At 41.0% G+C, this 22,744-nt stretch overlaps 1 protein-coding gene across 2 annotated transcripts in view; it reads right to left on the bottom strand.

Moving 5' to 3' along the window:
- SPAG6 (sperm associated antigen 6) overlaps positions 1-22,744 on the bottom strand; it is a 48,059-nt gene that overhangs the window by 2,180 nt on the left and 23,135 nt on the right. The window contains exons 5-10 of one of the 2 annotated variants that reach the window (XM_081882523.1): positions 20,012-20,217; positions 18,664-18,837; positions 13,596-13,748; positions 10,873-11,064; positions 5,122-5,238; positions 2,296-2,441 (exon numbers count right to left, since the gene is read on the bottom strand). In XM_081882523.1, the coding sequence (XP_081738649.1) occupies positions 2,296-2,441; positions 5,122-5,238; positions 10,873-11,064; positions 13,596-13,748; positions 18,664-18,837; positions 20,012-20,217 (988 nt within the window). The remainder of the gene's footprint in view (positions 1-2,295; positions 2,442-5,121; positions 5,239-10,872; positions 11,065-13,595; positions 13,749-18,663; positions 18,838-20,011; positions 20,218-22,744) is intronic. The other variant, XM_081882524.1, reaches the window with a different exon arrangement.

The raw sequence follows: 22,744 nt of genomic DNA, 5'->3' as shown, positions 1-22,744 counted from the left end.
CCATCCAAGCATCACAGGGTAGTTTACAATATATCTGAAGTAATTATGAGGCATACATAGTATTCACACCCTTTTTAAAAAAAATATTCGCCGTTGGGTCTTTCTATCCAGAAAGAGGCCTTTGACCCTTGCTGTGAATCTTGCTTTCCTCCATTCTCACTGAAACCTGAAATTGTACCCTCTGCTCTATTACAGCTTTGCTTAGCGATGACAAAGAAAAACACAAGCAGCCAAAGGCTTCCCTCTGGAGAATTTGCTTAATGTTGTTTGGATCCCTTAAAGATTTTACTTGGAGGAATTTACTGCTGTCTAACGATTCCCTCTTGGGCATGCAATCAAAGTATAAAAATGTGTCCCAGCTTCCCTTAGATCCCAGCACAAAGGTCAGATTTAAAAGCAGTGTGTGGCATTTAAGACAAAACAAAAATCAACAGACAGTAAGAAAGTGCAAAGCAAGAAGCAGGGCAGAAACTAGTTTCTTAATGTTTCAAATGGCACTACTGTTGCCTTTTCTAGACAAAGAGTAAATAATTTATGAATGCAAAAATGAACAATAGCCTTAACTTCTCTAGGTGAAACTGCAAGGAAGTGGAAATATAAAATAAACAAGATGATATTTCAGTGGACCAACATCTGTTGGTGTGGGAGTATGCAAACCTTTGAGTAACAGAGAACACTAATACATTAACAATGTCTGAGTGCTATGTAAACAGAGAGTTTGCATAATTTCCCTCTTTCTGCTAGCAAATTGATGGTGTTCTCTCAATGAAACTACAATTCTATGCACACTTTCTTGGGAGTAAATTCCACTGAAACCAACAGGATTACTTCAGACTAAAAAGTCATGGGCTCAGACTATGTGCTTAACCTCCCCCTGCCAGTTAATATTGCACATCTTAAATCTTGAACACGAGATTAAAATAGACTGTCACATTGATCTAGCACATGGGTCAGCAACCTTTTTCAGCCATGGGCTGGTCCACTGTCCCTCAGAGCATGTGGTGGGCTGGACTATATTTTTTGGGGGGGTGGAAGTAAACAAATTCCTATGCCCCACAAATAACTCAGAGATACATTCTAAATAAAAGCACACATTCTACTCATGTAAAAACACGCTGATTCCCAGACGGTCCATGGGCCGGATTGAGAAGGCAACTGGGCCGCATCCGGCCCATGGGCCTTAGGTTGCCTACCCCTGATCTAGCACAAGGGTGGGGAAACCTATGACCCTCAAGGTATTGCTGGACTCCCATCATCCCCAGCCAGCTTGGCCAATGGTCAGGGATGTTCTGAGTTGCAGTTCAGCAACATCTGGAAGGCCGCACATACCTCTAGCACATCTGCCTACCAGGCCAGCATAATAAAATCTCTGACATCCACTTAATGATGTGCTCCGGTTTGGTGACAGAAGTTTAAGACACTGAACCATCGAAGGAATTTTCTTTTATGGGGAAATTCCAGGTCATTTAATTTTATTCAGTTTGCAGGTGAAACTTTCCCAGCTCCAACAGGACTGAGTTACAGAATGCTCTGGAAAATGCAGATGACCAGCAGAGGGAGTGCAATCGCATGGCATCTTAACAATCTGGAAGGAGCAATGGCCTGGCATAGGGATGGCCAACTTCTTCCCTCTTTGTTAGCACAGAGCTGATTGGGAACCCATTCAATTAGGCGTTCCTGGAGGAGGGACTATGGGAGCATGATGGGTCCGTTCCCCTTTAGGAGCTTATGACTCAGACAGGCAGGAAATTTGGAGGCTACGGAAGTCCAGAAACTAAGAGGAACGGGCTACAGCCATGTCCCTTACATCCTACTCCTCTCAATTTTCTTTTGTGGACAGGATAAAATCATATTGACAGCCAGACACTACATGCAATCCGTAGCCTAGCAAATCTAAAATCCTGGAGGGCTATTCCGTCTCCTCTGAGTGGATTTGCAACTGGAGTCCATTCCTCACATTTTCATTAGTGTCAAAAGCTACCCTCTCTCTGCAAGAATTGGCTATCCAGCCCTTTGTGGTGTGGTGGATGGACACTGTTCAGAGAGTGGTGTTACTGCCTACTTTGTGAACGTGCATCCTGAATATTCGGTCCAAGGACCTCAGGCCATCTAATAAGACTTCTAGATATAATCAAGTACCTTTGTGTACTCAGGAGTTGCTTCTGTTAAAACTCTTTTTACCATCTGAGCAGCCCATCCCAACACAGCCCACATCACAAATTGCTTTGGGAACTTCCCTCACTATCATATGTCATATGGCATAAATGAAACTACAGCATCGTTTCCCACCCTTACCTGACTATTTCCTCTGGATAACAATTGTTAATTGTGTAGATATACTCTTGAAGAAGTGACCCAGCCTCTGCTTTTATCTCCTGAACCTTTTTAAGGCCTCCACTCGTTACAAAAAGGCGCCGTGCTTTGGAATCATGGGGCAGAACCTATTTAAAATGAAGCATGTAATAGTAAGAAATTCAGCATTTATTTGCAAAGGTTATTATCTCCTGTGAAGTTTTAATATTGAAAACAAAATTGAGGGACACCAAGAGCACAATCTAACAGAACGTTCTCCTCTGCAAGCCTTGCTGAGACAAAACGGAGGAGGGAAAGGGAACAATAGCAAAGGCACTTGTGCAGAAAAACATACCACTGGACTGTGCCCAGAGAGTGAAGAAGAACTGCAGACTCACACTTGCTCAGGGCACTTTCATTAACAAGCAGGAGGCTTAAAGCAGTTTTTGCTCAAATTGATTTGTACACGACTGCAAAACCTACAGTGGTCAGCATGCACATCTGAATTACAAATGCCTCTCTTCTGCTTCCTGTTCCACATTAGCAATCCTGATCCTATGTGCACACTAATAGCAGGAAGAAGGTGCAAAGGCAATTTTAGCTTTGCAGATAAAAAATTCCCTAGTCGGATACAAAATATTCTGTTTTCTAAACTTGACCTTCTCTTGACTAGCCTTCCCCAACCTAGTGCTGTCCAGATGTTTTCCAGTACTCTAAAACTCCTATCTCTGGCAGTTGACCATGTTGGCTGCTAATGATGGGAGTCGGAGTCCAACAACATCTGGAAGCATCGGACTGCAATACAACCCATCATTTCAGTAGAAGCTTCTCTAAACTCAAACTGTTTTGTTCTGGTTAGCGTGCATTTATACTAGCTTTTCCTCTTGATCTGATCCATGCTGTAACCCTCCTAATAAAATCTTTAAAGAACAAAGGTTATCCTTTTATTTCACCTTCGCCTTTGTGATTATTTCAAATAGTTTAAGGTCCACTGAGTATTGACACCAACATGTACCACTCAACCGAGAGACAGATTCAGCTGAGGCTACTAAGGGTAAGCTGCAGCATAGAATGGGATGTGGCAGGGAATGTATGCCAGAGTTCTTTTGGCCCTGCTCCCCCCAAAAGCATCCTTGCCACATAGCAGAGAGCAAGGGACTACATAGGGGTTGGGAGGGGGCAGCTCTCAAAATAAAGGGCGGCCCTTAAAACAAGAGTGATATGGTAAACTACGAAACAGGGCTCCACTGGACTCTAAGTGTGCTGTTTCCAGTGCAGGGATTGCCTCTATTTAAATTTTCAACTAATTCCCTCTGCCCCCCCCTTTTTGCAAGACTCAGGGCTCATCTATACTTCCACTTGTGTGCTGCAGTGATAAAGCACAGGTCCGAGTGGTTTTCCCCTTGCCCCACTCCTTTCCAAGGGAAAGCCCACTCTTTAGCAATAGATCAGAACACATGTCAATCCAGGGGAAACCTCAATTGCCGTTTGCTCCGATTGAGCGCTAAAGAGTAGTTTTCTCTGGGGAAAAGGACAAGAGGAAGTGTGGATAAGCGCTCAGAGCTCTATTTGCGTTAAGCAGTCTCAAGTGGAAATTTTGCCCTCATTTCTTTAAAAATGGCAAGAAGAACAAAGAAAAGCGGCTTGATTTCTTTCTTTTACATTTTTAATAATAATAAAAATAGGAAGGGTAAAACATAGTAGACAATACGTGTTTGAACAATAGCCCTGAAAAGTTACTGCATTATTAATATAAGCAGGCAGTTTATTGCAGTAAGATATATAGGGCTGAATTCTATTAAGAGTTCCAAAAACTGATGAAGGGAGCCCCTTTTCTTATACATTTATTGGCTTGGGGTTTGCAGAGACAACTAACAAAATATATTGTGGCTGGATTTCTTGCTTCCTGCATTTCCTAACTTCAGTTTATTCTAGAAAAACATTGACTTTTCATTCCATCTGAGGCATAAAACCATGGAGTGTCATATTAAAAAAACATGTTAAAGAAGAGGGGACATTGGTTGTCAGGGGCTCAGGAGTTATGCAGAGATGCAGTGGTCTGTGGTTGCAGGGGGTCAAAGACCCATAACTAGTTCTGCAGCAGGATCCCTGTCTCTAGCATCCTATTGGCATGAAAGGGGAGCTTTTTAGCCACTGAGAAATCTTCCCATTCTTTGTGCTGACTGGAGCCAATCAGAGTGAAAGGAGGGGAGTCAGAATACATCCCTAGTTATTATTTTACAAGATTACTGCACAATCTTAGAAGGGAGCAGGTGGAGCTGTGAGAGGCCATGGCTGAGACTATTATGAAGAGCCCCTGCACTTCTGAATTTGCCACTACACTACTGGTTATGTGAGCATGGGCCTGAGAGGGCAGGTTCATGCAAGCACTGCCCCTTGCACCTGGCAGGCAGTATGAAGCCTATGGATTAGACAGGCCAGCATATATAGCAAGGGTATTTTCCCTTCTTCCCTTGGCTTGATCTACAGAGCAAAGCCTTTTTCCTGCTGCACTCTTGGCTGTTCCCAGCAAGTGATTTCAAGGGTCCTCAAGAAAACACTCCAGAACTGGATTCAGGTACAGCTGCCTGCACAGATGCACAAGAACAAGACCAAAAGCAGCTGTAACAGGCATCCCAACACAGAAAGAAAGCAGCAGCACAGAATGGTCTTTATTCCCCAAGTGTTAAGACCAACCTATGCCACTGTTGTTGTTGTTTTCTGTGCGCAACAGCTGCCCTGAGAGTGCTAATCAAGCTACCCAGATTGGTTTTAGAAATGTTGGACACGGATGGAGCCTTTAAGAAGTGTAAGCAAATGCTCATTTACCTTACTGAACTGGCCGACTATGTGCTTCAGGATGTTTGGAGGAGCATCATGCAATAAGGGTTCAAGTGCTGGCAGATGAGTGCACTTCTGCAGGATGTTCTTCAAAGCTTTCTTAGTCTATCAAAACACAAAACGTTTTCAGTAAGGCATTGGCTGACAATCATCATCAAGAAGTTACCAAGTCTGCTTGGGAAAACCCAGCCTTTTGTTATTTCTATAATGAATAAACTTTAAGTATCCTTTCTAGATCCGGGAATCTTGAAAATGTTTCTTGTGCATCAAGTCTGATTTATTTTGGAAGGCAGTAAGTTTATAAATAAGCAGGTGCACACTTTTTTTTTTAAAAAAGGAACAACCTAGTGAACTGTTCTGTGTTCTGTTATATCCCAATGAAATCAATGAGATTTAAACGTGTGTATCTTTCAACTTGTGTCAGATTGTGGGTGTTAAGTATTGCAGCCCCAATGGAAATGGAGGAGGAAGTCAAGGCACCAACTGAAATGAAAGGCCATGATGTGTAAAACATGTTGTGTAAAACAGGTACCGTTTAGTGTAACGTACAGCCTACAGGTTTATTCAAATGGATCTTGACTCGGCATGGCATGAGGCAAGGACTTCATTGGCATTCGCCAGCTCCAATATTGTAAAAGTTGTCTGATGCAGATATGACCTAACTCTGAAATTCTCAAAGTCTGGTTCATGGATCACTGGTAGTCTGCAAGCTCCGATCAGGTGATCCATGGAAAGGTTAGAGAACAAATGAAAAATACTTGTGCTTAACCCAGCACAATTTGTTTTTTTCCCTGATGAACAAGGCTGTTTTGATCAGAGATGTATTTATTGGATAGACTAATAAGGCTCTGATCTAAGGCCTACAGTTTTCATAATGCAGTGATGGTGCATTTCCTCCCTAGAAATCTGCAAATTAAAGGGGCCAGTCTCAGCAGCCTGGCACCTGTGATTTTCATAATTTGGTGCTGCTTTTGACAATGGTTTCAGTGAAAAAAAAATGTATTAAGTGGCCTGCTGAGACCCCTAGCAATTTTCAAGTGGTCTGGAGTCAGCAAAAAGGTTGAGAGCAGCTGACCTAACATGTACTTTGTCTCCTGCGACTCCACACATTCAGTATGCATTTCTGTAGTCCAAAATGGATCTTCTGTATCCTGCAGGGATACCTGTCTCTCCCTTGTGACTACCTGAGGCTCTACTAACCTCAAATGTAATTAGATAATGACATGATATTCTATCCCTCTGTACTAAGGTTGCAAGTAGATTAAAATGCTACAATGACTAACAGCTTGTATCCAGCTTCCCATTCTTGGAGTTTTAAAGGCAGACACAACCGAGCTACCCATGGCTGGGTGTTTAAGCCCTTTGTGTGGTTAACTAACATTCACCATTCAATTAAACCAGAATGCTGTATTTGAATTGAAAGACATGAATTCAGATATATCAAGGACATCAAGGAAACAGGCAGCCAATCCAAACCATAATTTTAAATGTCTGGAGGAGTGCTGTAGGTCGGCCGTAATAAGAGCACGCACACACAAATATAAGGTTCAGGGTTCAATAATAGAATCACAGAATTATAGAGTTGGAAGGGACCCCGAGGGTCATCTAGTCCAACGCCCTGCAATGCAGGAATCCTGTCCACAGCTGTCCCTGGGTGGGTTCAAACCACCAACCTTCTGGTTAACAGCCAGATGCACTGACCCACTGCACCACACAGACCAATCCCTAGGTAGCCGCTACTGGTCAGAGTAGACAGTCCTGCACTAGATAGACTAATGGTCTTGCTCAGTGTAAGGCAATTCCATATGTTCATATATCCTTGTGCCACAACAGTTCAAGCAGCATCATATGCAGCATTGAGACCGAGTGACATCACTCTTCTCCCATTTGCCTCTCCCAGCCTTGCTGCACCAATTTGTCAGAGAGGCTTTAACCAATGTTATCAAGATAGACCCACCTACCTAACCCCTCTCTCTGTATCCCCTCTCTGCCTATTGCAGTAGACGTCTGTATATGCTCAAATTCCCGCAAATTATCAGGAATACCTCCTATTTCTAGTCCTCGTTGCTATTTTCAACTTAAAAGTTAGTGTGAGTTTCTGGGGGTGTCATTCTACAGCGTTTGACTCCTTCCCGAGGATCTGTGGAAACTTAGAATTTCTGAGAGCGATGCCTGGATGCATCTCTAGTGCCTATCAGATTCTACCAGTCTCCACCCATAAACTCAAACCAGCATTTCTGAAATCAAAAGTTGGCAGTGCCAGTCAGCACTGAATGACCATCCAACTGTCATTCTAAGCATGTGCATGATCACCAAGCGCCAAACTAGATAAATGTGAAACACAGATATATAGATTTATATTTTTTTTTTTTAAAAAAAACACTAAATAGCATTGCAGCCAACCGTGCACCCAATCAGGATCTGAACAGTGGCATGGAGGAATGAGATGTTAACTCTGCCCCCGCCCAAGTCTTGCAGTTCTGATTAAAATCCCTCCTTAAGCTGTTATTCGGTGCAAGAGGGGTGGGTCCATAGCTCATACTTGGCATGCAGAAGGTTACAGATTAAATAATCAATGTTTTCAGGGAAGCTTTTAATGTTTAATAGACTATTGTATTTTAATATTCTGTTGGAAGCCGCCCAGAGTGGCTGGGGAAACCGAAACAAACCGGAGGGATATATATATATATATATATATATATATATATATATATATATATGCTTTCGTAGATTTTCACGGGTACAGGAATGCAGGTTTTGGTGTCCTCGGGTGTCTTCCCGTGTAAAAGTTGGGGTGTCTAGGCGACGTTTCGACGAGGTCTCACTCGTCATCTTCAGGCTGGTGCTTTCGGCTTCTTGTTACTGGAACAGAGCAGGATCTCAGTGTTTGAGTTCCTATAAATACTGTTGAGGGGGTGTGGTGTATAGCCTCCAATGTTCTGGGCAGAGAGGAAGTTCCCAGGCTAGTGTGCCTTTTCTTCTTTTGTTCCTTAATTACTTGAGGGATATCTTGAGTGATTTCTTGAGTGATATCCTGAGTACCACTTAGGTGGGTCATTAGGTGTGGATTAGTTGCTAAAGTCTTTGTGTCTTGACCTCTTGAACTTTGTGAAGAGTTTTTCTGAGAAGATGGCTGTACTGCACTTAGTTGTGCTCTGGCTTGGCTTCGTGTATAGGGGCGAGCTGTGGTTTTGTGGCCTGTGTCAGCCAGATCTGTGTAGGGATTGCAGGGGGGTGCAGCATCCGGAGGTGCCACCATGGTTTGGCTACTGGATGGTGTCTGTAATTTATCTGTGGAGAGGGTCTGGGTTTGGGTCTGGTGTGGTTGATTGGTGATGGCGTTCTGTGTGCCTCTGGATCTGGTGTCAGTTTTTGTGGGGAGGGCTAATTTCCAGATGTCTGGCAAGCGGGATGTGTCGTCACGCTTGTTCATGTTGTGAGGGTGTTTCTCTCTATCTTTCTCTATTTCTATGAGATAGAGAAACAGTGAGTCATGCAACCTCGATTATTGCAATGAACTCTATGTAGGCTATCCTTGGGTCATGGTCCAGCTAGTGCAAAATGCTGTGGATAGGCTGCTGGTGAGGAGAGACTACTACTAACACCTAATTCCAGAGTGTCGAAGCTAACACTAGCTGCCCATATGTTACCGGGCCAAGTTCAAGGGTCCCATATTAATTTTCAAGGGTCTTAACAACTTGAGTCTCGGATGCCTTAAGGAACACCTGGTTTCTTATATCCCTGCCCAGTCACCGAGATCGTTAGTGAAGGCTCTTGTTAGTGGCTCAGATGCATGGCTTGCGTCCACTAGAAAGCATGCATTCAGTATTATGGGCCTGATTCTGTGGAACTCCCTCCCAGCTGAGATCAGATGCTTGAAACAGACCTTTCTATTCCAGCAGGCATTTTAAGGAAGTTTCAACTTTTTCTAATTAATTTCAATTTATTCTAGTCACTGTAAGGTTTCTTTTCCATTTTATAAACACCACTTAGAAACTTCAGTGATTATGTAGTATACAAAAAGCTGAAATAAAATGAATATAAATAATCACCTACCACAACTGACAGGCAGCTACCCAAGAAAGCAGCTAGAAGCTGCGCTCTGCACAGGTTTATCCCATGCCATAACCCCAGCTGTGGAAAAGGCCAAGAAAATCCAGGAAGCCCTTGTTGTAATAAGAGATTTCCCCTCATGTGGTTCTCCTATGCTTGGAATGAATTATGACTCCTGGTTTCAGAGAGGCATGATTTGTAGCTCCTTGGATGGCTGACCATCTGGGAAGGTATGTGTGCACAAACTACAGTAGCAAATGGAGCTTAAGAAAGGCAGAGCCAAGAAGAGAGAAACAGGAGAGAGGAGGAGAATAGATTGGTGGACTCTTGCTTGTGTGGCTCCAAATGTTTCCTGCGTGAGAGTGCAACTTACGCTCTTTGTTACTTTCCATGTGTCACTCCCCAGCCTGCACACTTCTAAGCAAGTTGATTTACACTTTACACTCCAGCTGCTATCCTCAAAAGGAAGCAAAAACCTAGAGAGGCCCCAAAACTTTCCATGACTCAGACAATATTATGTCATATCCTGTACAGCAGAAACAGTAAATACGAACGCTCTGATCTTAACTATGCTTTTTTCTTGGAGGTAAGGCCCAATTGATATGTTACTGAAACACTGGGGGGAGCCACTTCCATATAGCTTCACCCTGTGCTTCTCTGGCAATGTCCTGGCCTATGCGCAAAGCAGAACGAAGGTGGTGGAATCCTGATGGAACAGAATGGACTGTACCATTTCAGATTACAGGTGAGGGGGGAAGACATTTCTGAATGTTCTCTGAAATACTATTTTCTGAAGTTTAAAATAAATCACTTTCAAGCAGAAAGCAAGCACAGCTGAAGTTTTCTTCCTGGTACACTAGTTTTCCATCTGCAAGGAGTTTTGTTTTCACATAGTCTGAAGTGGTAATCTACTCTAACACCTCAGGACTCTTACCACCTCATTCTAAGACATATATAGTGCACACCAACAGAGGAACAAGATGGTTGAACCAAACAATGTGTTTTCTTTTACATGCAAACACCACCTTTGGAGGTCTAGGAGATGCTCATGTCAAAAGAACTACATTATGTGATCCATTGATACTAAAGTTGCATGGGAAGCAGCCATGGGGAAGTGGCTCTTCCACTGATGCACTAATGTATAAATTGGCCATATCCCACTGAGTGGGTGGGACTGCAACTCAGTAGAAGAGCACCTGACTCCAGCATCCCTAGTTAAAAGGATAAGGTAGCAGGTGATGCTTGCCTAAGACCCTAGGGAGAAGCTGCCAATCACAACAGACAATACTGGGCCAGATGAGCAAATAAACTAGTTACTTGCTGTAACTACGGCAGGTTCCTATTTCATAGTGATACTTGCTTTCACATATGTAGCTTGGATCACAGCCTATAGGGATGGGATGGTTGAAGCAGAAGGTCTCTAAATGAGAATATTGTACCTTTAAAACAGCCTGGCACATCCACCAATTGTAGTTTGATAAAATGATGAATTGTGCTAACGGATCTATGCAATTTAGAGCAGCCATCTGGCTTACAATATATTCCTAGGCAGGGTGAGCAAATTGCCACCCATTCCCAGAAATCTAATACTTATTACCTTAGCACCAAACTGGTTGCTAACCCGTAATCGAACGTTATTTGTTTTCTAGCCCACCCTGTCTCAAAGTGTCAGGCAAATCTACTTACTTTGACTTGAAGATCTTCTGAACTTTCAGTTGACATATACAGGGAGAGCAGCACAGGCAAGACATTTGCTACTGCAACAGCACGGGCATGTTCCGGAGTGTGTCTCCCAATCTGTCCCAAAGACCAGGCAGCTGCTGCCTTAATATGATCTTCTGGCTCTTCTGACAAGCACACTGCCAGCTGTGGAACCCCCTGTGGTATTAATCAAAAGCACAAAACACTATGAATCCAGGCTGGGTTTGGAGAACCTTGCAAAGATTGCTGGGGAGGGAGGGGATGGAATAAAAAGCTTCTCCCTTTCTCTGTATTTATACATTCTCAACTCAAAGCACCTATGATGCCTCTGTCACTTGCACAGTCTGCAAGGATTACTCCTGAACGCTACATATTTAAGCATCAGAAGAATATTAAATCTGCAAATTTCTCCGAGATAAGGGCTGTTAGAGTTGACACGTTTATTGCTTTCCAAAGGATTCAGAGAGCAGGTGCCACAGTTCAGGCAGAAAGCAGAAAGCAAAGCTGGCGCTTTTATCAGGCACTGAAATTCCAGGGTTTCAGGTTTCTTTCCCAGGTTTCCTGGAAAGCAACCAAGCACTGCTTCTGTGCCCCCTCCGTTCATTTCAGTAAGACTTGCACGAGGCTGCCACACAAGCCTCACATAAATGAATGGATGGGGGACAGCCATGATGCTTGGAGGGAGCAGGGTGGTTTCTTCCACCACTCCAAGCAGGAATCGTTTAGATATTTAGGTCCTTTTTACTTGCTTTTCTTCATTTGCTCCACACAATGCCGTTAAACACAACTAACAAGTTATTATTAATGTGAGCGTTGACCCTTACAGATGTATATTGGAAGTTTCATCAGTCAGGTTGGCTTTTAGTCCTGACAATTTCATAATTATAACACTTTGGTGTGTTTTTTTAAAAAGCATCAATACATTCTACTATCCACCAGGAACCATTTGATACATTTTTTTAAGGGAGAGGGAGACACAATAGCATCAATACCCATATTGCTCACAACGCAGTGAAATATTACATTTTCTTCCTCACTGTCAGGTTATCTAGCAACCCTCATCTCAGATACAAAAGCTTGCTTAGCAGTCTAGTCATTTCAAATAAAGCAATGCAGGAAAACCAAAATAGAAGAGCATTCACAAGCGTTCAAAACTGCAAGTCATTTCATGATGGAACAGAGCATAAATGTGTTTCACTTTTTTGCAGCGTTTAATTCCCCACCACCACCACACACACTTTAAATGTACCACAGCAGGAGCAAAGCAGGTACATGTTTGTTTTATGCATTCTTATTTTGAAGAAATTTAAAGTGAGACATCAAATATTTATTCTAAGAAGCCAATTGCCAATTTTGTTTCTACCATTTGGAAGAACAACTTGATTAGCATCTCATGAAAATGCAAGACTGTGCTAGCAAAATAATCCATAACCTTTCTTCAAACAAAAAACAAAACCCAAGGCCCTGCTGTTCCATTGCATTCCAGGCACAATGAGTAAGAGCATAACTCTGGTTATGGAACACAAATGAATACATTCAAGTGATTTTTTTGCTTTAGAAACACAAACACCCTACCTTTAAGTGGACATAGTTATCATATTTCAATGACATTTTTAACAATGAATTTCTTTCTGATTTCTTTAATGCTCCCCAAATAACTCTGAACACCATTATCTCTATGGTATTTTTAAAAAGAATTATGGAAGTTATTAAATAAACAAAGGCACAATCCAGCCAAATGTAGGCACTGACTTAACACGGACACACACACACTCTCGAACACAAATGCAGGGAGAGAGGCACAGGGAGAGAGAGAATTAAATATGTGCATAACTCTCCCTTTGAAATCAACAGGATTTAAAAATGTTTAACTCTGGCAGAATTGTGCTAAAAATATTCTTTCTAAATTGGGATTAAACAAACACCTTTTTTCTAAAGATTTTACACATAATATTTTAAATACAACTTAGAATTTTTATGACTAGGTTATAAGTGGGATACAAAGTTCATTCTTTTGGGAGCAAGAGCCACTGAAACCAGCAAGGCTGGTATCTAATTGTGTTTAGATTACATAATGAAAGAAGAATTCCAGTTGAAGTGTGAAATGTTATTTTCATCCCTGTCCTACAGTTCATGAAAAACATGAAAAACAGACAAAACATGTTTGTTTTGTCTGTTTGTTTGCATTGGGCTGCATCCTATGGCGGCTTTGCCTTAGCAGATAGGGCTTCCAATTGTACAATCCAGATTTTTGCCAACCTCACCTTTCCAACATAATCCTCTGCAACATATCCCATACTGTTCTGGAGAGTCCCTGATTCTTCAGAAGCAGCTTTTCAGGTGGAACTTAAGTGGAAAGGGAGTGATAGGTAAAAATTGGGAGTTCCACCTTAACTAAAAGGAAGCATTTTCCAGCACGGTAAAGCCACCATTAGATGCAAGCCATTCATATCCCACCTTTCCTTCAAGGGACTCCAAACAGTGCACATGGGCTACCTAAGAGATAGTGACCAGCCCAAAGACACCCAGTGAGCGTCATGGCTATCAGGGGATCAAACATTTATGAAAAACAAACTTGCATTCTTTGTCTTCAGCATCCTCACCAGTCTGATAAACACATTGTTGTGAAACCTAGCCTGCACAGCCACGTGCATATGCATCATCTTCTCAGAATTTCATTATGATTATAGCAACCAGCAAGAACTAACCTTTGAAATGATCACTGCCATGGCCAGGTTCTCCGAATGAGCTGCCACATAGCCCAGCATCATGATACCAGGAAGTCTAACATTTCCTTTGCAGCAACCAACACAGTCAATGACAGCAGCAACTCCCCCTGCATTCACTATGAGTTGTGAAAGCTGGAAACAGATAAATCAGAAAGGATTTCAAGTAACTGTCAAACAGTGCAGTCAAGCAGTCTATGGCCAAGTGACTTCATCCCTATTGATGATGCACCCCTCAAAAAAGTGAGCCATTCTATTCATATGGATATAATTGAGCAGAAGAAGCCCCTAGTGCTTAATCAGCCACATTATATGCTAAACAGATGCTTACAGATGTATTCAAATTAGCAAAGTATAATACAATGCAGCCTTCCACTGAAAGGATGGAGAAACCGTGGTCCTCCAAATGTTACTGAACTATAACTCCTATCATCCCTGACTATTGGCCATAGGGCTGAATTCACAATATCAGGAGTGGAACAGGTTCATCATCCCTGTTCTACTGGCCCTAGCAACCAGGGCAAACCCATTTTGCTCCACAGAAATCTTAGGGTGCGGCTGAAGACAAGGAGCTTACTAGTAAGCATTGGGATGTATTGATTTGTAAGTGATCAGCTAGATTTGATTATTCTCGTGGATTCAGAGGTTTTGGTCCACAAGGACTTTCCCATTTGCTTCAGTGGAAGAGCAGTGCTGCACACACAAAAGGGGTGTCTATGTAAATACATCGTTACATATGCAACACATAAGGAGCTATGGTGTAGGGTGTAAACCACTGTCACCCACAGGCGTATAGATGCCCCTTCCGTTCAAGATATGTGCATAAGCGACGACCTATATGAATATTGGTTCATCTAGGTTTGTGCTGTCTACAGTGATTGGCAGCACTTCTCCAGGGTTTCGGTCAGGAATCTTCCCCAGCCCTATCTGGACATGTCAGGAGTTGAACCTGGGATATTTTACATGCAAAGCATATGCTCTACCACTGAGCTATGAAAGTGCTTGGTATACTTCCTAATAAAGAGTAAGGCAAGCCTAAATTTATTTCAGTGGGTTTAAGAACATGCAAACATTTAGGACTATGCCTATACACAAAACGCAGGCCTGTTCACATTCCTGGGTGTCCACATTTGCACTGTGCTGTGTAAAATGTAAACTCTGAAAGTTTCCAGCTCTTATCAAGCAAAGTTTGAAAATTATATTGTCTATGGAATTAAAGCAGAGCTATGGAAAAAGCTTGTGCGGGAATAGGATCCCAAGGATCCTATTCTTTCTCCCACTGACCTGCTCTTTAGTGTCATCTCTTTCTTGCCACAACTTTTTTCCAAATTACTCTATTTTTTTCAAATAGACAAGGCCAATCGGGGATGGGAAGGATTAAGTCAAATTTATCATGGACAAATGAACAAAAAATTGAACATTCTGAGCACAGAATGAATACTCTTAGTTCAGCATTCAGAGCCTTGCTTCCTTTTTAAGGGTGAACATTCCCAAGAACCCTGGTAAGTGAAGGTGTGTTGAGTCACCACTGGAGTCCTAAGAAAACTGGATGAAGATTATTTAAACCCAATACGAAACTAATTTAGCATTTTTAGTTTTTTTTATTTTCATCCCTACCTGAAAGGTTCAGTGTTAATCCCAAGAGAGAACTCACTCAATAGTAATCTTGACCTTTAAATTAGCCTAAATGGGATCTTGCTCCCACCCCAAATACTTCCAGAAAATATTCATTCTCTGGCTTTGGCATGTATCCAAGAGGAGGTAATTGGAAAGAGGCCATCAAGAATATGCTTTCATCACACAGACAGAATTGCCAGCTTTAATTTATCACATTGCCACCCTGCCTTTTCTCTAAGGAGCTCAACGTAACATCCACAGAGTTTCTCAATTCTGTATTTACAACAACCCTACCAGGTAGGTTAGGCAGTGAGGCCAAAAGCCACATATGTGAATTTCACAGCCACCTGGGAGCTTGAACCCAGCTCTCCAAGCATGCATTCTCCTTCTAACTTAAATTATAACAAAACTAGGAGAGCAAACTATAGACATAGCTGTCTGGAATTGTTTAATCCAAGACCTTCTAGGTTAAAACCAGCACCTTGAAGTGTGCTTGCAAAGCAAATTAAAAGCCATCAGAGCTTTTGGATCAGTGATGCAAAGTGTCCCCAGCAACTGTGTTCTCTTTTTTCCAAAACAGTCTCTAAAAGCAGAACACTGTAGCAGTTAGTGAACATGTTTCACCACTGAGAAATGATATTCATCATGGGTGTAGCCAGGATTTATATTAGAAGGGGCCTGGCTTTATGGGGGGTAGGGCAGAATTGAGTTATCTGCGACAGCTTTGGTCAGTTAAATAGTTTTAATTACTTACTTGATTTGGTGGGGGTGGGGAGGCAGCTACACCCATGATATTCATGGAAGCATAGCCTGCACAAATTTGCTTAAAGTTCCACTGAAATCCATGGACTTGTACACACATCACTGTGCTGGACTGCATCCTTAATGGATTTTTAAAATATGCTTTTCCAAGAGTCTGCTTATGCCACTACTTCTCAAGACTATACTCTTATCACAGTGAAGAAACCTTCAAACAGACTTTTTTTAAAAACAACAACAACAACAATCTCTACATATGTCTATCTAAAATGAGAGCCTTATCAGAGACCCTATTCTGGGGTACCCTGCTCATCCAATGTTTTGTGGATGGCTACTGGGGAAAGGGCCTTTTCATTGGAGGTGCTCCAATTGCAAATGCTGTCCCTACAGGCTCACCTACAGAAGGTTGCCAGGTTTGTAGGGTTCTGCGCAGTGGTTCCCCAGAGTGGTCCCTACAGTACTGCTGAGGTTGGGCACCCACAAACTTACCCAATGGCAGCAGTGGCACAGAAAGCAGCAGAGTGTGTGAGCAACAGAGAAACATCAGGTGAGGCATCTGCAGCCGCCGCCAACACCAACTTAATTTCCCCAAAATTTTCCCCAGAATGTCTCTGCGTCCCACCTCAGAAGCTGGAAGGATTCTGTGGGTATTAATATGGTGGCTACAGCTTCCTCACCTTATGGTTCTTTTGCAGAGTGCTGTGCTGATTTTTTTTATATAAGGAAGCTGATGTCTGCAGCAGTGGACCTGGCATTTGCCTCACCATGCTGGGGGCTGACACCAGACCTATTTGCCCGACACATATACTGATGGCATTTGAGACTTTTTAAATTTTATTTTACTTCAGTTTGGTCTGTTTTATATTGGCAGGGCTTATGGGTTTCATACCGCTCCTGTTGATTTTACTGTTTTAGTATATTTCAGAATATTTTAAAAGTCGTACATTTTAAATTTATTTTGCTACATTTTTAAATTTTGTAACTGCCCTCAGAATTTTATGGCAGGGCGGGTTATAAATCCCTCAGATAAATAAATAAAGCCATTTTTTTCTATTTTGAGGGCTATTTACTCAAGCAACTCAGTTGAAGACAAATAAATCTGTTTTCCAATATTTAATAGCCGCCTCTCCGGCTAGCATTTAAAGTCATACAAGGGCTGTGCACCGCTTTAATTTTTAACAAGACCAGCCAGCCTGACAAATGAAAGCCAAACAGTGAAACTAATACTGTGCGTTGTTTCAATTTGGCTTCATCATTTGATGCCAATTTTGTTCACTGAATCGCTTTGGAAAACTAACTGTGTATATGTAGTACGCTGTCCTTTGAAGAACAAGTATCAACAGGACTCTCTCAAGATCAAATCCTACATCCGAGAAAAGGCCTGGTGAGAAATAAATCCTCGGCGCTGGAGCCCAATACCAGATTCATCTACAGAGGCTGCTCCAGCCTGCAACCCAAGCAGCCCCTCCCCCTCCCCCTCCCAATCCTCTGCTTCAAATGCATGAGCTTTGAGAAGCAGAGGGAGGACTCCTGTGGAGATTGTGCTCCTGTGGCACAAAGGAAGTTTTGACTACAGCAAGGATTCCCCAAATCCTTCCTCCTCCCCCCACCCCCAGCAGCACCAGAGCTACGGAAAGCAGCACCTCTCACATTATCCCTGTGGCATCTGGGGGGTTTTCCCTAAAGCCCCAGAGCACCTGAAATAATGAGAATATCGGATTTCGACGTGGGGTTTTGTGGCTTAAATTAATAAAAAGCTCTCAATAATGAGACCCTAGTGTGCTCTAAATGTTCACAAACCACAAGAGGGGGGAGCTCCCCCTCACACACACTCTTGTTTCTTTACAACCTTCTCAGCCTAGCTGATAATATTTGAAGACTGGGGTTTTTTTAAAGTCAGGTTATGGAGCATTTGGGGTACTAAGGTTCCGCAACGTTTGCAGAAGAAATGTAAGGAGTAATGTCCCAAACCTGACATGTGGAGCCCCACATTTGTTTCAGAGGGAAACAATTATGCAGTATGTGATTCACTGTATTTAGTTCAATGGAGGTAGATGAATCTCACTCAGTTATCAGTTTATTTTTACTTTACTCCATAGTCCATGCACTGAGCTTAACTCAGATCTGCTCAAAAACATGATGTAGAATTCAGAGATTTTCACATCAGTATACAATAAGCATTTTAAAGGTAATGTAAGTATTAGTATCTTGCTAGGGCAGCACATTTAAAAATGGATTTCACACTGTTTGGACATCCTGAAGGGGCCACGTCGCAAAAACTGAGGGGCCACACTTCAATGCACCCTGAAACATGCATAAATCTATTGATTTGAGAGATCTTAACAGCACTTATCTGTGTGTTGAATGGTAGTTTAAGAAAAAACGCACTTCATAATTGCCTTCCCTACACTCTCCTTTGTGTCCTAAACGTTAAGAATACTCTCCATAATGAAACCCACAAGCAAGGAAAGCCTATTTTGCCCATTTCCCTATTTGTATTCCAAACACATTCAATAACAGCAACAAACATTTCCTCTCTTTTTTTTCCACCAATGGAAATTCCACAGAGCTTTTCGCTTTGCCTAATGACAGAATAATACTGGGAATTTTTAACATTTATTTAAAGTATACACACTAATAACATGACCTTGTATTTGCATTCTCAAGGTTTTACCTCAGGCGTATGCCTTGCTATCTCTCTAATTAGAGTTGCAGCATTTTTCTTGACATATTCATCCGAGTCCTTCAGGCATGTGAGTACAACAGGGAAAATTTCTGCTTCAACCACCATTTCTGCCAGATCCACAGAATGCTTTGCTATCTGGCTGAGAGCTGAGAGCACCTGACGCTGGTAAATAGGAAGGATTGTTTTATAAATGGCTTATTGGGCAAACACTTTACAGACGCAGACACACACACATATAGAACAATAAAAAAGAAATAAAACTTCCTCTCATGCTGTGAAAGAATGAAACCACCCACAACTTTTACAAAACTCACAGTCCTCCTAGTGTAACAGCAACAAACAAACAAAACATAATTATCAAGAAAAACACATTTACTTAAAGAAAGTCTCATTAAGTTCAGAGGGGCTAGTTTTGAGTAAATAAAATATGGAATCAGAGTGGAAGAAAACGCACTCATGCTACAAGAAATTCAAAACAGAAGACATGCAGTTTATTGGTCTCATTTAAAAGCATTACACATGAAGTAACTGCTTTTTTCTTTTAAATTACAAAGTACAGACCCCACAATTTTTCAGCAGCTGTTATAATTTAAATTTTAATATCTGAAATAACAATATTTTTTAAAAAAAACTATTTTAATTAAACATGCATGTGGAAATTGCCATTTGCTGTTAATTGGCATAAAATACTATATTATTAAAAAGACAAAGGAAGTTGAAGTCCTTTAAATAACTATCCATTTATTGTGTCATGATTTTCTGTAGAAAATAGCTATGAAATTAAACAGTAAAAAAGAAAACATATATATTATAAGAAACCTACAGTCGTGTACCAAGTTTCTCAGCTGATTTAGTAGGAACCAAGTACTACTAAAAGAAATGAAGCTATGACCAAATGCTTAAGAATGCAGAATTACCATTTTAAGAACACCATTACAGCACTATATATACACTATATATTAGACCTATTGAATCAATGTTAGGAAGGTTTAAAATGTAAAGAAAATACCACTATACCTTGGACTAGCCCTTGAGATAATTGTCACAGATATCTGAATATTTACTGCTGATTAGAAACCAAATAATCTCAACATTTAAAGGTGAGTGGGTTCACTCCTTTCCCACCAGTTATTTCCACTATGTATACAGAAGTCACATTAAAAACAGCCGGATCTCTACTTTGTTACCAATAGTCAAGTTAGCAATGTGTCTTTTGGGATAAGAGTCCTTTAGAATCCAACATTTAGATTAATACGTGTGGTTTTTTCCTCAACACGCCATCACAGCTAAAAATGGGTTCCATGTCATGAGAAGGCGGAAATAGTTTGAAAAGTACCTTTAGTTTGGCATCGGGGTTGAGGATCATCTGAGCCAAGTGAGCAATTGCCCCCGCGTCCACAACCGTCTGTGCTAACTCCGGAGAATGCTTTGAAACATCACTGAGCGCGGAAGCTGCAATCCTTCTCAAAGCAATCTCTGGCTCCTGGATACAGAGGACTAAGAGAGGAATGGCTCCAGCATCCACCACAGCCTGTGACAGTTCTGTTGGTCCAATGAAAGTAATTAAGCGAGTATGGGTGACTGACCCTTGTGCAAGCCATTTTTCACCCTGACAGATACAGCAGGAGGGGGAGAGGGGAGGGTGTACTTCAGTGCCTTGACATCTGCATTTCAAATCAGCCCTCCTAGTTTCATAAAACCATGTGGACCAATCCTTGGCTGAAAAGAATACAGGTCAATAGATGGACCTCCATTTACATGTACACATTTGAGGTAGATTAGGCTGAAATGGTTTTGTTACCGTGTGTGTGTGTGTGTGTGTGTGTGTGTGTGTGTGTGTGTTTAAAAAGAGTAAGCAGATGTCAGCTGTTTAAGCCCTGACTGTTGGGGCACTGATCAATAGGCAAGCAGTTTCTGCACAGCTAACAATAAAGAAAAGCCAAAATGCCAAAACGTGTCCCCCTCTCCCACAAAGCTAATTTAGATGGTATTAATCCCCATTCGTATACGAAGCAAAAAAATAACATGCCTAAATAAATGCACTCAATTTTTAAAAAGAAGAAGAAATCTATATATAATAGTACACTCCACTGCAAAATCTGGCTTGCTAATTTTGGACATCAAAATGCTCTTTCTTTCTTTCTTTCTTTCTTTCTTTCTTTCTTTCAACAGTGCATTCCTCATCAGTAAACTACCAATAACCGTCTTTCCCTACATTAAATCACTGCAACAGACAGTTGCATTAAGCTGCCATGGCCAGTTGCTTGCATCTTAACCCAAGAACCCACAATTAACTGATATAGTCAGCGTACTGTTATAGCAGAAATTCATTACCCTCCCTCCACATATTTGTCATTAGCTTCAGTACTGAAGTAGAAAATTGCGGGATAGCAAATGCATGGAATAGAACAAGGGCTATTTTTGGAGATGATGAAAAATGAACACAAACCCCATTAATTTCAAATGGGCTATTATAGGTTCTTAAATAAGGTTTTGTTAGGTCCTCTCCTTGTTATGCACATACTCTCTTATCTTTAACATTTAACCTGCCTTACACTGCCATGGCAACAAATAGCTGTTGTAATTCAAGGATTCAACTTTGATTTTGCATTTACAGTCCATCAATCAAAGCCTTCAGTGGAACTTTCCCAATCACCATGTTATAAGCACAAACTTGGATTCTCCACTGATGTGCTTGCTCATGGCATAATTTATATATTTTATTATTATATAGATAGTTACTAAAGAGCACCATTCAGCCACAATGCTCCAGTCCTCCACATTAGAAACAGGGATTGACACAGCTAAATCTAAATAAATTGGTGAATTTCGTAATTTAAAGGTTTGATAATCTGCAGTCCTGAAAGTTTTAAAATTTACTGTTGGGTGTTCTTATTTGGTTTTGTATTATTCATATAGTAACAGCCATTGGCTACAATCATTAAAAATCTGACTGATGATATTGTATTTTGCACCTATAATGGCACAAAAACAGTATTCTTAATTTGCTGTTAAATTTAGTTGACCATAGATACTGCTCTTATGGGCTGAAGTACGAAAGTCTACTGCACTATAATCAGGATCGTACTTAAGATCAAATACATAGGTTTTTCAATATGAAGCCTGCATTTTATTTACAACATACTAGACTATTTTGCATTTGTCATAAAACTCAAAATATTTTTCTATTGCCTAATATTGCAATAGATGCATATTGGTCTGTTTGCTTTTATAGCATAACTTACTGAAAAATGCAACATTCTGAACAACCTATCATAGTCTAGTCCTAAGACTTAACAGTGAAATTTCATCCCAATGGACTGGATGCTGGTAAGGAAAGTTCATAAATAAAACAAAACATTCTACTGAAATATTTTCCCCACTTCTTAGAAACTACATTTTACATTGAACAAGGAGAAGTAGGTTTGGAACTTAAATATGATACTTATACAACAACAAAACTGAACAATCCAAACAAAAATCTATAAAGGATCTTAAGCTAATAGGCCAGTGCATTTAATTAATAGGCCTTTGCTTGAATTCTTGCTCTTTTAGTATGTTGCTGTTAAATACTATAGGGTTATCTGAAGAGATGTCTGACTTGTGACTTCCCTCTTTTCCCTGTGTGTCAAGCCAACTTGTAGATAAAATATAATGAATATGATCTCATCTTAATACCAAATATTGAAAATATTATTGTTTACATTTTCAGATTTGAAGAGCTCTGTCACAAGTTTAGGTACATGCATGTTTATGTATAAAAGCTTATTTTCCCTTTCTCAGAAAATGAATACTATATAGAGTTTGCATTGTTTATCACACTCCAGAAACAACACTATTTCACTCCAACACCCACAACCTAGATGAAGAAGGGGATGGTGGTGGAGGGATTTTTAAAAAAAGAATTAGGCTATGGGAATTAATTCTAGTTCAGGGGAAAGGCACAGAAGGGTTCTGAACAAAGAATGTTAAGTTTAAATAAAGGGAGCAGATGGAAGACCTATGTGAGGTGATACAAGGGAAATATATATATTATAAATCAGATTGTATCAGTCCCCGTAAGAGTGAA

The sequence above is a fragment of the Podarcis melisellensis genome, assembly GCF_964234715.1.
Source record: "Podarcis melisellensis genome assembly, chromosome: 12".
Classification (NCBI taxonomy): Eukaryota; Metazoa; Chordata; class Lepidosauria; order Squamata; family Lacertidae; genus Podarcis; species Podarcis melisellensis.
The sequence above is the reverse complement of the archived record's forward strand: the minus strand, read 5'-3'. Positions and strand labels throughout refer to the sequence as shown.